A 17,529-nucleotide genomic window follows, 5' to 3' on the forward strand; every position below is an offset into this window, starting at 1 on the left:
AATTAGCGTTTAGATGATTGTTTTAGGTTTAAGCCAGATTCATCAGCAGAAAAGTAAAACATTTTAGAACATATTAACCAATGGCTGAACTCTATAGCAAACAAGTTGGAATTTGTATAAAAATGTACAACTAGCAACGAAATGGAACCAGACAGCATCTATTTAAAAGCTCGATTAAACAATATCTCACCGTTATAATGGCACAAAATGCTAACCATTCAAAAATCACGTGTAAGCGTACAACGTGTTGTTGGAATTGCAAACAAATGATCAATCATCTTAATGTTAGTTAAATCTTCACAAAAATTACTAAATATGCGTCAATTAAAGGCGACTATAATTAAACATGTATTATCTATCCATAACAGCAATGTACAGGATGGAATGTGCACCCATTGCTTTTTTTGATGCCTCATTGCTTAAAGGTCCTATTTGCATTTTCGTCACAAATGTGCACAATGGTAATTTGAATCTCTTCCCCGTAAGCTTCAGCTCAGGGGCTGCTCATTTGTTTAAGGGAATAATTTAAGATGCCAACAAGGGTCAGCGTAAATTTCCAGCCAAACACTTTTTTTTTTAGGCTGCTGCATAAAAATAGGATTTTCCCATCTATCTTGGGCACCTCAGTTGATCCAAATTATTCGCCCACTGTAGGTTGGTCAAAGGTAAATTAGAACGTATGAGCTTTACATGCTGAGTCGCACCGCGGGTTCAAACTAATCATGGCCTTGACTTGCATTGGCATTTAAAATAGACTGCATTACTGCAGTTGAAGGGCTGTAGCTGGTTAATTGCAGGACAGCGGGTGTTCCAGTGTTTTATTTAGTTTTCAAATTTTCAATCTTTACGAAGCAAAATTCACATCCTTATCTCCCTACTTTTTTTCCTACAGATCCTTAACTAACCAAGTGTTCATAAGTGCCGAGAGTGTGTTTCCCTTCAATTACTTCTGCATTTTTATCACACTGTTATCTGAAACATCTTTCTTCTGTCTCCCTTTGCTTTGTCGCCTACTTGCTGTCTCAACAGGGCACCTGGGGATTGAATTTATGGGTATGGTACTTGTGTTTTTATACAGTTTTCTAACAAATGCTCACGTGTATTGTCGCCCTAACTATGTTGATTGTCATTAATCCTGCACGGCATGACAGATGTGAAATAACAGCCATGTTTTTTTTGTAAAAACTTAATGCAAACTGAGTTTGTGCACATTTTCAGTCAATGCATTTTCACACCACTGTCACACGAAGCATGCCTTTGGTGTACATTCAGATTATATTAAATATTAATTTAATCTCATAAATTCAGACAGATTCATTATGCTAAAATATAAATGTAATAATTTGTCAAATATGTGTCATCTTCATGCACAAATTATTTAAATAAACACTTTTCTGTATTACATTACACAAACAGTTTTCAGAGATACAAAAACACAATATAATATGGTGTTAAACACAAGTAAAAATCTTGTACGAATAAATATTCATATATATTCATCGTTAATTCCTGAGAACCAAAGCAGTATTTGTTTTCAAATCTCAAGATAATAAATAATTAACGAAAACATATTGCAGCAGTTAACTTACAAACATTAAATCTAAATTCAAATTTCTGGAGACAAATGTGATATATGATAGCATAAACACTTAACAATCAAACTCAAGTACTAAAATTAATGCAGCATTGGGAATCATGATTTTAAATTGTGTGTGATGAAATGAAGATCATTTTAGAGGAACACTGCTTGTGAGAGTGTAATATTGCTCAAGTTCCTTTTTCGAAAATGATTTCTTTTCCAAATAAATGCAAACGTCAATAGATGAAATGTATACATAAATACATGTACTCTTTGGTTCTTTCGGTACAGTCACGTAGGTATAAAACATTAAATAAATTTAATGACGACGTTTCGGGTGCAACACAAATCTACATAGAAATAAATGTACTTTATGCAGAGAAACAGTAACATTTAATGCAATTTCCCTTTTAAAATGCCATTTACAATTTGTTTTCCGATATTTTTCTGCACATTTCTACCCGTTACATTTCAAATTGCCATTACATTTTAGACATTTTAATTTTGGGCACAGCTATTGCTAATGAGCATCAATTATGCAGTGCTGCTCAGAAAAAAAATCCACAAACACAACCCACATGCACACAAAGACATGAAGTGAATGGAGTTTATGCATGAATGTTATGCATGTAGAATTGAGTTTTCCATTTGCTCATGTTCATAATTTCAGCAGAGCTCTGTAATCCTTTATCGCATGGTTGCCATCCCCCATCATGCTAACAAACCCATTAAAATCTTGGCAATAATTTGATGTGACAGTATGCAGATTGCCTGCCATTGCTTTGATCATAAATTGCTTGAATTGATGTTTATGCATTTCACGGAGGCTCTCATCCTAAAGAAAATTCAATGTGTAACTTATTTTGAAAAATAAGGTTTTTCCATCTTTTCAAAGTTGTGTTTTAAGATCAAGCTGTGATTGGAATTATGTGTATAAATGCCTAGTACGTCATCATATATCTAGCCATAAATACTAAGCAGCCAAATGCAGTTTTTTTTGTTACAAATACAAACATAAACATAAAGGTTGACTCGGATATTTTGAGTTTAAAAGAAAAACTGTAATTACATAAATGTTTGTTATTGCTAAATTCAAACTTTCCAAGAGCAGTGGTGTTGATTGGAGAAGCCTTGCCTTGGCGATTACAACTCCAGATGATTGCTGTGATTAATATTATAAATAACGTACAGCTCCTTGGTCGATCCATTACCTGATGAAGGTCTTCCTACGCCATCTCAGTTGTGGGGGTTGTTTGGCCATACTTCTACTGGTCAGTCAAGGGAATGTTCGTGTCCTGGAATCAAACCGAAGATGCTGGGTTCCTAGGGCAGTATGCAAACCATTGTGCCATTGTGGCATCATCACTAGATACATAATTGCTCTCACATAATTTACTGTAGTTGCCACCTTCAGTAAAAAAAAATACACCCCAAATGATTATCGGCCCGAGATTTTTCTCTGCATTTAGCGTGAGACAAAAACAACTAAATAGATTCTTCATAAAAAAAGGTGGCATATGATTTTTTTAAAATATGTGTTATGATAAAGGTTCACAATATAACTTGAAAATATAACATAGTTGTTTTTCAAATAAATGTTTAGAGCTATAGTGCAGTGGTCAGCATGCTGCGCTGTGAACCCGGTGACCTCATTTCTATTCCCAGCCATGGCTAACATCAGGGGCGAGTTAAAATCTGATCCAGTCTTGGCCCCTTGCCCCGTTTCACCCGCCCACGGTGACCAGCGTGGGGAAGTAAAATCAAACAACCCCTAACCACTGAAATGACACGGGGTGGGGGAGGCTTTCATCTCACGGTGATCTAGCAATGAGAATACACTATTAATTATTGTTTCGTTACATCCTGTAAATAAATGCAATTAACGTAAATATAGATATCGAAGCAAGGCTGCTGACAAGAATAAATATTTCTAATCTTCCTCCACATTGTGAAGAAAACCATTTTCCAGTCACATCTTGAAACTTGACCACAAGGCTACTCAGCATCACGTTTTTTGCGGCTGCGTTTAGCCTACTGGTCGGCGCACCCTTACTTACTTTGCATGAGATCACCTGTTTAATTGCCGCAGGCGTCCGGTAATGTCTGAAGGTAACTATCAGAATGACGTAAGTGAGTTGTGTACCAAAAAGAGCAAATGTGAATTATTCTTTGACATCATTCGCACGAGCAGGGCAAGCTTGTGCCAGTGCCCTTAACTAAGTCTAATGTAATCAAATCATCCTTCAATACATTTGCCAAATAAGGCCCGGGCCAGTGTGGAAGAGAGGCCAAAATGCCCTCAAGAGGGACTCTCTTGAGCTTCCTATAGCGTAGGCCCTTCCGCCAGCAATGGCAGAAGGGCCTACACCTTCGCCTTTTTAATTAATAACCCTCTTTAATAAACATAATTTAATACCAGTTATCAGGTGTCTCTTGCGAAAGAGACGATGAGAATCATGGGCTTTCGCCCCGTTAAAAAAAATAACAATTAACTGAGTTTCATATGAGAGTCCCAATGACAATTGGCACACGCAAACAAAAATATCCCCTGCAAAGTCAGACTGTTGTGGCAAGTGCGATTAGCGAGCGCTTATGAAGGCCGGCACGGCACAGTAAAGTGAGTGGCGTGGCCAGCGCTATGCCTAGCCGCCTTTGTCTCCCCGGATAAAAAAAACGCAGGCAGACAATTCTAGATTTGAAGCTTTCGTGACTGCAAGGATTCATATTCTTAGGTTTTTTCGGTAAAGTCACGTAGGTAAAACATCAAAATTAATAAAAATAAAATAAAAATCACGACGTTTCGGAGGCAACACAACTCGAGGAAATCCTGATTCGCAAACGTGAGCTCATTGCGCGTGTGCTGGTTTTGCTAATTAATGGCTTGTGTTGGTGTGCGGTCTGTGTTGGGGCGTGGGCACAGAAGCGGAGGAGCTGTATCAGAAGCGGGTGTTGACCATCACAGGGATCTGCATTGCTCTGCTCGTAGTTGGCATCATGTGTGTTGTTGCCTACTGCAAAACCAAGTAGGTGTTGATTTCAAAGTCGTCTTGTATTTCGTATCTGCACCTCCGATTAGCACGGTTGGCTACGTACTGTGCGAAAGAAGTTTGGCACACATGCATACATACCTATTGCGGCCACGTGTTGCTTAAAATAATCATTAATATTTTTGGTTTTTTCGGTAAAGTCACGTAGAAGGGAAATAAAAAGATAATATAAATATTAATTTATGTATTTGCATTATTAAAAAAAATTCCTAAATATTTATTTATATATCTATATTATTTTATTATTTCCCTTCTACGTGACTTTACCGAAAAAAAACAAGAATATGAATCCCTGCAATAACAAAAGCTTTAAATAAAAATGTAATCATTAATGTTAAACGTTTGAGATTAATGTGCAAATTATTTACCTAATTTAATCCAACTGCGCATTCGCCACCGTTGCGTTTTTAAACGAAGAATCCGTTTGGAAATCTCAGCATTCAACATGTCTGAAAATGGTGTGTGTGCAGGTGTGACTTTTCACAGGGTTTTTCAAAAGCATTCAAGTGGCCTTTTCATACTTGTTACAGTAGGAAGCACACGTTCCCATAAACGTTGCTGTTAGATTGTTACTTGGCAATCAAATGTTTCAGAATATTTTTTTAATTCAAGTACAAAGTTCAACGTAATATGCAATCGTTGGAGGCTGGGATGAGACAATTAACTTATTGCACTTAATTGTAGTTGGATGGTCATATTTGAACCCAGGATCTTAGTGGTGGCAGTGCATCGCTCTGATAACCGAGCCACCCCTCTCACCTGCATTTGCTTATTCTCCTTTAAAGGATGAGTCACTTAAAAATGTGCGAAATCGCGGAAGCATTTCAATCTCAGTCTTTCCAGCCAAGTAATTTAATTAATGCCAAACATTTACATGGAACGTTTACAGTTATATTATTAATGTTATTGAGGCTGGCCAATGGTGAAAACTAGGGACCAATAGGCTAGAGGAACATCACGTTAATCCGTGTATAATATTGTGTTCATGAGAGGGCCCTTGTCCAATATGTCATGTAAAAAGTATAACTTTAAAAAACTTTCATCATAAATGATGAAAGTGCAAAGCAGGCATGCATATCTTCTGAAGAGTTCGTGGGTGAGGATTTTAGAATTGCCATTAAAAGCTGAACTGTTTGAGTACTTTCAAAAAGAGCACAATCGTTACTTTAATGTTTAATAAGTGGGAAAATATTCCTGTCCCTGAAAATGTTTAAATAGTTGTTTAAAGGATAGATTATTGTCAAAACGTAGTATGGTATGGCATATCAGAATCTTTATTTCTAAGAGCTATATAAGGATTAAAAGGATATTTTTTTTAAATATAATTAAGCCATTTTATGAAAGGGATGAAAATAATTTTTCAGAAATAAAAATGCTAGTAACATTGAGGCTGATATTAAACATTTTCAGGATGGTAATATACTTGAAACGCATTATTCAAGATTACACTGTGACTTTTTGTTATCTAAAAATAACGAATCCACCCCTAGCATAAGCACAACCAACAACTTTACACTCAACATTCGATTATATTGTAAATAAGTCAATGTTATTAACTTCATTGTAGAAAGCAGAGACAAAGGCTGCAGAACCGGCTGAGACATGGAATGCATGGAATGAATGCCAATCCACCAAACGGGCCCCACAATCAGCCACACCCACCACCAAGTCCAGCACCAGCTCCCGACAACAGTATTCAACTCCGGAATGTAAGTATTCCAAATGCATGCACATGTCCCAAACGCACGCACGCGCACGCACGCGCACGTTAGCCAAGACAATATTTTATTCCGACATCAGATAATGCTGCTTTGCTATGCAGTGCATGTTGCAATAGTGTGCTTGCATACGCACGTTTGCCAGATGTAGTAATTGCCTACCACCAGCCCTGAATACCAACAAGCGTTGCATGTTACATGGCCATACACGTAGAATTTTAACTGACCTAGTACACTGCAGCTGTCAGTAAACACTCCCCTTGTGATAAGTGCAGTAACACTAAATCAGCCATCTACGTTTGAATTCATAGCCATGTCTGACCACGGCATTAACATTCATTACTCAATTTTGGTTTTTTTACCCTCGGCAAAAACGTGTCTGTCGCATCTATAAATACCAAATCGGTTCTGCCTTTTTAACAAAATAAGCAGTGATAGCAAATGCTCATACACTGCCGGTTGTGTCAATGCATTGCTCATGTGATGAATGTTGTGCCTCTTTATTTAATTATCAAATGTGAACCAAGGGCACCTCAATGTTAGATTGCCATGATTATGATTACCCTTCGGGATATTTTTTTATTTGTTATATATATAAAGAACAAACTTTTGTCAAAATATATTCCGATTTATTTTTTAACCTCAATATAACGGCTGTAGTGGAAGCTGTTGCTGCTGCTCCTGCTGCTGCTGTGTAATGGGCCAGCACGCTGGAGTTGCCATCCAGAGGTCGCCGGTTCGATTCAATCTCCCAACGATGCCCGGCAGTTGAAACAATGGGACGAGTTGCTCAGATAACCTCTCCACCAAAGTTCATTGATTGGCACGTCTTGCATGGTGGGTTAAAGTGTGGGTACTCCCACCCCAACTTTGGCCATGTTTATTTGTTTGTTGAAGTACGAAGTTAGACTGATGGCCTTAATCGAAGTTGTCTTGTGGTTGTTGTTGTTGTTGTTGTTTGACTTGCATCCCACTGTGATTTTTGCACACAGCGTTGGTGTACGGTGCTTTTTCTGGAATATTTTGCTGTCTTTTCCTGGATTTTCTGTTTGCACATAGTCACATAGTCACTTTAAGATGTTTTCTTGTTCATGTTTTAGTTTTTTGTTTGTTGCGATTGCACCCTATTCAAGAGCCGAATGGCTCACAGAGATATACCAAATAAATGAAACTGAAACCTCTCCCTTCAGTGTGCCCGGTCAGTGTGGAAGAACAAGCCAAAATATGCTCGCTATACTCGTTGGTTCTTTCAGTAAAGTCACGTAGGTAGAATTAAAATAAATTAAATCACGACGTTTCGATCGCAACACAAGCGACCGTCATCAGTTAGAACCGATACAGCAGGACAACTGCTGATTTAGGAGAAAGATCTGCTAACAACAAGAGCTCATGGTGGGCTCAACCCCAGGGGTTGGTAAAGTCACGTAGGTATAAAATAGAATAAATTGAATCACGACGTTTCGGGCGCAACACAAGCGTCCGTCATCAGGTGGGACAACCACAGCAAGAAACAATTGGTCGCTCTCGATGGCTTTTCTGCAGCTCCCTATGGTGGAGACCCTTCCGGTAACAGCTGCGTGAGCAAGCAGTTGCACGGCTCCACCTTTATTTTAGTTATTTTTTTTACTGAAAATAATTGTTCTCATTTATAATCGTATACAATGACCATGTCCCCTAGTGTTCATCACGAATCTTGGCCACTTGAGAAAAGGCATCGTTAGCAGGTAGCACTGTTTGTCAATGCACCTCCCTTTTGTGAATATTTAGAGTCGGGCATTTTAAAAAGTATATAATTCAAGTTTGATTTCTTTATTGACTATAAATGATTCGAATCAGTTTCAAGGGATGCTAATCAATCATATTATATGGCTGTGGATCACATTTCCTTTGCAGTTTTAAAGTACCTCATCAGTTACAATCAACGTGATTAGCATGGTATAAATTGGAGCAATTTAAATTGATTATAATAGTTTGGAAGAGATTAAAATAATTTGGAGTCAATGCAGAGCAGACATTTCAAACCATGTTTTAATTAATATTGAGCCGTTATACTGTGTAAGTAAGCAGCATGCCTCGTGCATTTGAGCAATCACGTTTAATGCTGGGGACAGTGAATCTCATACATTTGAATTAATCCCATTGCGAGAGCATCGTTCTCTCTGCGCGACCGATTCAACATAAATTCGGTGCACATAATACAGTTTTGCAATGACCGATGTCGAACCAATTCAGGCGCACAAAATGAATTATTGTATTCATTAATGTGTAAAAAAGAAAGCGTCGTCGGATGGATTCACAGTTGGGGTAATTTCCCATTCTGGCTCAGATGAACTCTGCAACGTGATTATTTATGCATATTCATTAGCACAGATATATTATACACATTTTAAAATGTACTGGAACAAAATGTGATATGGCGAAGCTCCCCCAATGTTCGTTGTCTGAGGTCTGGTCTTTACAACAGTTCTATAATTGACTTCGCATTACTAAGTCAAATTTCTAATGAGATCATCTTGCATTAATGCAGTCTTTCTCTTGCTCCTGCGTATGGCTGAATGAATAGCAACTTAAACAAGTCTCAGTGACCTTTACAGATGCCTCAACAGGATCAGGGTGGTAGAGAAAGAAGGAAAAGGTTGTTTTCGTTAGAATAAGACCGGCGAGGAGAATAAGGTTGGTCTTATATGTGTCATAAATCCCACCAGAAAGTTCCACGCAGAACACTTTTGTGTCGCAAAAAAAGGCCAAATATGATGCTCTTGGCACAAAGCAAACCTAGTGATGCCCAATTAAGCTGACACCCCCCCCCCCCTACTGCCACTACCAATGGGTTTACACCTACACAGCTGGGGACAGGAAAAAATTGTCGTTTTTATCATCCTGGCTTAACACTAGCATTTGTATTTGAGTCACTGCGTATGTATATTTGTTGCACTTGTTTTGCACTGAACGTAGCCAACCGTGCTAATCAGAGGTGCTAACCGGAGGTGCGACGGAAGGACAACAAACTGCATTTTAAAAAGCAGTTCTAAAGGACAGAGGAAAGATTTGTAGCCCCCTCGCCCCGTAGGAGGCATTAAATGCAACCCATGCATACCTTGTATGCCTTATCATTGATCCAGTTATGAAATGCTACAATTTTTCTAAGTCTCAATTAGAATCGTTTTTGGCATACCCAGACAATAGTTTTTGTTGTATATACAGGTGTAGTGTAAAGCCCTTTTTTATCAATCCACTGCTGGATGAGGCCCTCTCCACGCTAGTTTGGTCATGGGGGTTATTTGACCATTCTTCACCATGCTGCTCAGCCTGGGTTCGTGAAGGCAGGAAACATAGATGTAGGATCATAGTATAGTGCAACAGCGGATTTTGCTGCATTGCCCTTCATCAAAAACGCAGCATTCCTTCCCGTATATAAGCTCCATTATAATTGAGAGTTTCTGCATTTCCTACTTACACTGTTGAGCTGCAATGAGAATGGTGGGTGGTTTTTTTTCTCTCTCAATCCGAAATGTTTTTAGTGCCTGTGTGTAGCAATTGCCGCTTTAATCTTAAAAGTGACACATTACACCTAAGATGGATTATCTTGCTGGCTAAGCCATTGCCCAAGATTACAGTTTCAAAGAATGCATTACTCTGTGTGTGTATATGTGCTGGCACATATAACGTGAATTTGTAGTGGTGACACTTCGTCATTTTGATCCTCAGCGTTGCAGCCAACCCCATTTAAAATAGGGGGCAAGCCTTGCAAGCCTCACAGGTTAACTTTAAGTGAGTGGGTTGGATACTTGTCGGGCAAAGTCATCTGTGGATGAGCATAAAGCAACGAGCTGAACGATGTAACTCATCGGATGATCCGTGCTGATTTAAATTCCCCTTTGGGACTAAAAAAACACCTCGTTATTGCGGAATGCGTAAACGGCCACTCCATTGTTGTTCCATCATGCGGCAGGTTTTGTTTGCATTCACTGTATCCTATCGGGTGAATCTCATGGAGGTTATTGAAGTTTTAATATGGGACCGAGCAAAGTGGCAACAACCTCATACTGATCATATTTTACTATTCCTCACAGTGGAATAAGTCCATCGTTGTAAGTCACGATCATAAAACGTAAAGTGCAGAGTCTGCCTCTGCATGTTCTTTCGACATCGCATTACAAACAATAACTCTTACAGCAAAATGCAGCCGCTTTGTCAGTCCACTGCCAGTATGAAGCCCTCCCCACGCCGCGCTCTTCACGGGGGGTTGTTTGACCCACACTTCAATGTTTCGGGGCGATTACGGGTCGATATCTGGCATGGGGGACAGGGTGCAGGGACCACTTTAGATGTCGCTCATCGCTGATGTTAGCGATGGCTCCAGGTAACCGATGTCACCGCACCATCGCCCGAACTACGGCACCACCCATTGGCCCTCCGCTTGAATACATTGTAGGAATAAATGAACGAGTATTGAGTGAAACTGATGTACGGTATTAAGTTAAGTAGTTAACTTGAGGTAGTGCGGTGGCAGAGTAATTAGCACACTGTGTTATCTGCCTGATCATCTGAATGTTATTTTGACCGTGTTTGATGTCAGTGGCGAGTGATAGCTGAACCAGTCGTGGGCCCATTCACCGATCCACACTGACCAGCGCGGTGAAATATCGTCAAACAATGGTCACGACTGGTTCAGCATGGGGAGATTTCATCAAGCGGTGGACTAACATAGGTCTGTAAAACTTATTGGTGATTCTTCTTGGTTCTTTCGGTAAAGTCACGTAGAAGGGAAATAATAAAATAATAAAAATAAAACACAATACAGTAAAATAATTCTCACGACGTTTCGGCCACAACGCAAGCAGCCGTCCTCAGGTGAAGAACAGGTCTGTCGGAAAGACAGCGTCATTCAAACGTCGTGAGAATAATTTTGTTTTATTTTTATTATTTTATTATTTCCCTTCTACGTGACTTTACCGAAAGAACCAAGAAGATGAATCCCTGTAGTCACGAAAGCTTTAAATCGAAATTATTGGTGATTATTTAGTAATTTACTTAGCGTGGTCATTTAAAAAAAAACACTGGAGCTATGCACTTTCAAATCTAGATTGAAAACGAATTTCCTTAGAACGGATTTTTGTGTTTAGTTTGTTGTCCTTCCCCCACACCTCCGATTAGAACGGTTGCCTACGTGCAGTGTGAAAGAAGTTCAACGTACATACACGCATACGCGCATCTATTTCAAGCATTGCATACGTAGATGTTGCCTTGTACAACATTCATTCGCTTCCACCCACTCTCTTGCAAAAGGCTTGCAAATCCCAGCTGCAATCCCCTCCACCTCCGCAGTGATTCATTTGAAAGAGCCAAACTGCTGAAACATGTCATTAACCAATCCCTGCTTGTCATTTGTTGTCGCAGAGAGAGGGATGGGGTGGGGGGCAATGTTCGTTTGCCAAATGAATTTGGGACCATTGATGTCGAGTCAATAATTGAGCTCACCTCGCAACGTTCCCCGTGGACACTTGTCCTGAAGGCCCCTTTTTTTAAACATTTGATGAACATTCGCATGGTCTCACGCATACACTAACCGCCGCTTGCCCCGCAGCCTCGGAACAAATGATGTGGAGTTCCCAAAGTGAATGGGTGATTGTGGTGCAATCGTTAAGAAAACATGGCGGGATTACTGGAGTACATCATTTTAATTAAATGTGGTATATTTACACACGAGAGCTGTGGTTTCCAAGCAGTCTACTGTTATTTGTATGTCAATGCGTAAACACAAATGTCACGTTTATTCGGCACAATTTTATCAGCGGTCCGACACATGAAACAATCACACGCAATGTGTGAATCACTCGTGACATTTGATGAAGCATTGGTGGCACCTAATCTCTCTCAGCAGATCGTGGTATGTAAATAGTAAACAATTGCACACGTAAGCGCCAAGATGAATAAGCGTCATAATTCTCTCAAACTTCGTGGTGCATTTTGCATCTGAACCGTGAATGCTCGCTTGACGATTTTGCATTCCACAGTGCTGTCAAAAGTTCGACCAACTTTTAGTTTTAATGACCCGCTGAATGCACAGATGAAGTAATATGATGACAAAGTACCTTTGAGCTGGGATAACATGCATGATTAATGTAACCCATGGCCACCCCGTGCTGGGATGTACACCGCGCTGCTTAAAAGTGTAGCGACACTACAAAAGTGTGATGATTCCAACACGAGCAATGAATATTAATTCCCACTGAATAGCTTTGTCACATTTAGCCGATCGACATTTTTTTGCGTGCGGTGGAGTAAAGTGTGGATACTACCACCTCGTGCAAGATGTCTGGCCAGCGAGAAAGAATAGGCCCTCTCTTCAACTCGCCGTTCCTCCAGCACCGTCGTAAGCAAGTCATTGCAAGGGCTGCACGTTTATTCGTACGGTTATTTCTAACAAGCTCTCACGACAGACAGACATTCGCGTGCAATGTCCCCACGTCCGATTGTCTCAAGTGCCACGTGTTTATGTTTGGCGCAGTACATTCAGAAGAACCCGGGTCCGCCTGAGAACAGGACGGAGCAGGAGACAGATTGCTCTTTCTCCACCAGCCACCACTCCACCACTCCCACCATGTCACCCAGACACAACTGCCGGTGAGTTCTGCTGCCCTGCTGCCTGACTCCTTGTTTTGTCCGTGATAGCTGGAGCCGCCTGCCAATCTCACTGCACTGCCTTGCTTAGCACGTGACTGCTGCTGCTGCTGTTGCTGCTCAGATTGTATGTCATCCCTCGGGTATTTTATTGTGTTTACTAACCTTTCTTCTTGCTGTAATATGTCGTCGTGTCTGTGTGTTAAAAGTCCAGGGAATGTTGGCCTAAGTGCTTGTGGATGTTGTAAGATACATGATTGTGTCATGTATGTAATCATTCTCCTTTAAAAATTAGGGCCTGAAATGGAGAAAAAACTGTACTTGACCATCTTCGACTAACCCATATCACAGTCGCTACCAGCCTCACTGAGATTAATTTCCAGAGGAATGTGCAAAGTGCTCATTTGATTCCGCTGTTCGTGTTATATGTCAATTTCCATTGAAATGTATCGATAGCAGTTAAATCGATAATGCTGGAATTTCAGTAATAGCAACTATATCACTAATGGTCAAATTGTTACATGTGTATGCATGTACATATATGATTATGCATTTGTATGGAGGAAATTAAACGTGAATTTAACTTGTGAGCCACATTTCAGAAGACATTTCTTAGAGCAAAGAGCTTTGTTAGATATCTATTTCAGATGATGTGGCTGATTTGTAATATTCATTCTTTGTTCGAAAACATTATGGAATGCATTTTCATTCAAATGCATTACTTTTGAAAATCATTACATAAAGGTCAAACGTTTCCTCTTTCTGTGTTTGATAACGATTGCTAATTCAACATTAAATCATTTAAATTTGATAGCATTTTCTCATTGCGCGTTCCGTTTGAAATGTAAAATTCTCGTAGCTGTCTGTCATACTCGACGAGGGAAAAATTACGAGGTTTTTTTTGTAAGCATTATATAAGTGGTAAGGTGGCTAAGATGTCCTGCGCTGGCACGGTGGAAATCCTCGGTTCGAATCCAGGCAGCCTTTTCATCAACGCATCTTCAAGACTGGCATTACATTAAACTAGGGTTTGCACTTAATATGACAAATTTCCAGTTCTAAGAATTAAAAAAAATACTTTGGTTTGACTGTCACGTGACGCGCATTACTCTGGAGCAGGGTGGCTGAGAAAGTGCTGACCTCTAGTACGGATAAAAAGGTACTTCAGGGCAATGGTTCTTGACCTTTACTGCAGCCTTGCACCCCTTTGGTTCTCAATCGTAAACAAATGTATGTTCATTAATACATAAGTTTGATGAAACAAAGTATTTGTACTTACGTGTCGGAGCTTAATTTGTGTTTCGATGATTTACCTTCTAAAAAAGTCTGGCCATGTCTCGCACGCCGAGAAAGAGCATCTCGCACCCCCAGGGAGTGCAGTGTGCACCCCAGGTTAAGAAGAAGAACCGCTGCTTTAAGGGATCTCAAAAAGAGTGCTGTGATATTTTCTTCCACGGACATTTCAGTAACATGGGGTCATTGCACCGCTCTGTGAGACTTCCCAATGGATTATTCATCTTAGGGCATGGTTCCTATAGGATGATGAGGATACAGTGAGAAAAAGGCATGCATATACAGGTATTACATTTTATTTTTTAACAATACTTTTTTAAAATACAGAAAAAAATCTATTTTGCAATTTACCTAGAGTCTAGCCCGATAATAACAAGATTTGATTCTTTTACAAACTCACGTTGTGTCAATTTAGCATGTAGCAGTGTTGGCAGTCTATCTCGACACTTGGAATATATTAAGCGAGGAGACAACGGCATAACATCAACATTCCTACAACAATAATTTCATCATTTTCACCAGACGATTTTCAAGTGCTCACCAAAGCATGGCAATTGTAGAATGCTTTAAAGAACGTGGTATGCGGGCAGTGCTTATGTTGCTACGCAACCATTTTCCCACAAGTCTTGATCTAAATTTAAATGCGATGCAATTACAGCTGAATTACCATCATCTTATTTTAAGCTTGTCTAAATCACAATTAGCTCAGTGGCATGTGATATTTTATTGCGATCACATAATAGCACAGAGGCGACCTCTCAGATGGCTCGAGAATAAAGTTCAGTTATGAAAATAACAGACACACAGAAGTTCACGCGTGCACATCTGTCAGCGTGCAAACGACATCCATGCTAACCTTTGTCCCGGCGAGGATTGATTGGAACTCATTCCCGCTGTAGTGGCTGTAAATGGATCTGGTGTGCCGACGTGTTTCACAGTCTTGGCTCGCTCGCCCGTAGACAATTGCCTGCAGAAGAAAAATGTCCCACAAAATGGAGATATTGGCAGTTGGCTTTACTAAGCAATGGGAGGGAAGGGGAAGGGGGGGACAGCATGGCGACAATCACTGGCTTTCTTAGCACACAAGAGGCACCGTTTGGGAAAACCTTGAGCCCTCCCTGTACCAATGTGATGGTTAAATTTTATGCTTCGAGCGTAAGGATCCCACAATTTATGAAGACAAGCGAGATGTAGTAATGTGTACAGAGTAAAAAAAGTAAAGTGCGCAGCCTGGTATTTCTGGCCCACCCCGCTTTTTGGCAGAATGGTCTCAACGAGAGGGAGCTATAAACGCCGCCCCCGCCACCCCCACCAGAGGGTATTTGGCCTACTCTTCCACGCTGGTTAAATGTCTTGGAAGAGATGACGTTACTTGGTGACACATTTATGGGATGGAGTGGCACCACAGTGGTTAGAGCACTGAGCTCTGACCCCGGCGGCCTGAAATTAAATTCCCGGCCACAGCTAACGAACATCTGAATCGGTCCTGGGCCTACTCGTTATCAACGGGCGTGATTGAAATACGAATCGCGTAAACCCCACATGACTGACGCGGTGTGGTGATGCCTTCATCTAGCATTGGAGTGACAAACGGGGCACCAAATTATAATGATACCAATGCAAGCATGCCTTTAAAGCGGATAGGCTGTTCCCGGGGGAAGGGAGGGGGGGGATAGAGGGGGCTTCTTTTTGTTTTGCTTACCTGTCGTGCGGGTTAACTCTTGACTCAAGCAACAATCTTGCATTTCAATTAGGCAAGTAGCAAGCCCCACTGGGTGGCCCCGGACGTCCACTGGGTGATGCACCCCGTGATTGGATGTATGGGGTCTTTTTTTCGGGTGTGTTCTCCATGTGAGGTGCGTGCAAGACGCGTAATTGAATTATTAATAGGCTGCCATGCAAATCACGGTGAATGGTGCAAGAAAGCCATCAATTATTCCATTCGTTGTAATAATAAGAGTTCGTTATTTCATTCAATTATAACCGCAATCAATTTATAATAGTTCTTTTTCCGCATCACCAGAAATGTAACCAACTAGGGATTAGAAATTCATTTGCGCGGTGATTTTTTTCTTTTCCCACAGTATCTAGTTAACACCGCAAGCAATCCTGATGGGTATGTTAAGTGACTCCTCAAAATGTATTAATATTATCTAATATTGCTGTTTTGCTCACATCATCAAAAGAGGATTTAAAAAAAATCAGTGCTTATAAAAAGCTGTCATCTTTTAACAATTATAGCGGTCCGTTGCGTTTCTGGGTTGTACCACACGTAGTTCAGCAAATCCATCACCCGTGGAAGCTGCCAGCATTTGGAGCAAAACGACAGACAGAACCGCCTTTATTTCCTGCCGGCGCTCGCCACACTTGGATGCGAAATGTTGGACATCGTGCCAAAGGAACGCGCAGCACAACCCGAAAAATATCTATCAGAGAGCTGTACAACTGGGGAAATCTACGCCAGTGTATCGTTCAATAGCCATCTTTGTCTGCGGTGGCTTTTGAGGTCTGCAACAGTGGTGTATGACAAATGGGAAAGTCCACGAGGCCCTTGTAAGACCTTCAAACCATTTCCCGACTAAGCATTACTCTCTCAGAGCACAGCTGGTGCCTCTGCAGTCTGTGTTAAGTGAATAAGTAATGCTGGAGTCGTACAAGCAAGCCCATTAGGATGGCTGCTTGCAGAAACGATGCCCCATATGTTGTATCCTCTTTGGCGGTGCTGCTGCTGCTGCAAATATGTACGTCAAATACTACAAGTGCTGGGCCAGCGGCTGCTAGTTCTCACAAAGAGCAAGTGACCCTTGACCTGGGTCGTTTGCTTAATAACTCGTCAAAAAACAACAACTGGCCTACTGGTCTCTTGCACTCACATGTATGAGTAAAGATCCATTTTGTAGAGCCTTAGAGTATGCTCATTAAAAGAAAACATAGCAATTGCACAATAGATAGTTGTTTACTGACACTTATTCTCTGCTGCCTGCAGTGTACATAACATTGTTACGAATTGGTTGATAATTGTTTTTTTAACATCACTTACAGCCCTTTGTCATTCCCCTGCTGGATTAAGGTTTCCCTGCGCTGTCAGTTATGAGCATCGTTTGACCATACCTCAACGTGTGGTTCATATAGACTGGTGAATGGGGAGGTGGATACACACGCCTGCTTCAGATATCACCCACCAATGACGTAAGCTAAGGCTGGGAATCAAACTCAGAGCTCATGGTTTCTAGGGCAGAGTGCTCACCATTGCTCCACCCCCACAAGG

General features: G+C 40.7%; 1 protein-coding gene across 8 annotated transcripts in view; it reads left to right on the top strand.

Annotated features, from left to right (window-relative positions):
* Window positions 1-17,529, top strand: part of LOC133350552 (pro-neuregulin-1, membrane-bound isoform-like) — a 202,266-nt gene that overhangs the window by 171,444 nt on the left and 13,293 nt on the right. For 3 of the 8 annotated variants that reach the window (XM_061564993.1, XM_061564991.1, XM_061564998.1), the window contains 4 exons: window positions 1,030-1,053; window positions 4,500-4,602; window positions 6,194-6,335; window positions 12,856-12,971. In XM_061564993.1, the coding sequence (XP_061420977.1) occupies window positions 1,030-1,053; window positions 4,500-4,602; window positions 6,194-6,335; window positions 12,856-12,971 (385 nt within the window). The remainder of the gene's footprint in view (window positions 1-1,029; window positions 1,054-4,499; window positions 4,603-6,193; window positions 6,336-12,855; window positions 12,972-17,529) is intronic. The other 5 variants (XM_061564996.1, XM_061564994.1, XM_061564997.1 and 2 more) reach the window with 3 other exon arrangements.

This window comes from Lethenteron reissneri, chromosome 34 (genome assembly GCF_015708825.2).
Source record: "Lethenteron reissneri isolate LAM-NWPU_2019-01 chromosome 34, ASM1570882v1, whole genome shotgun sequence".
NCBI classification, from domain to species: Eukaryota; Metazoa; Chordata; class Hyperoartia; order Petromyzontiformes; family Petromyzontidae; genus Lethenteron; species Lethenteron reissneri.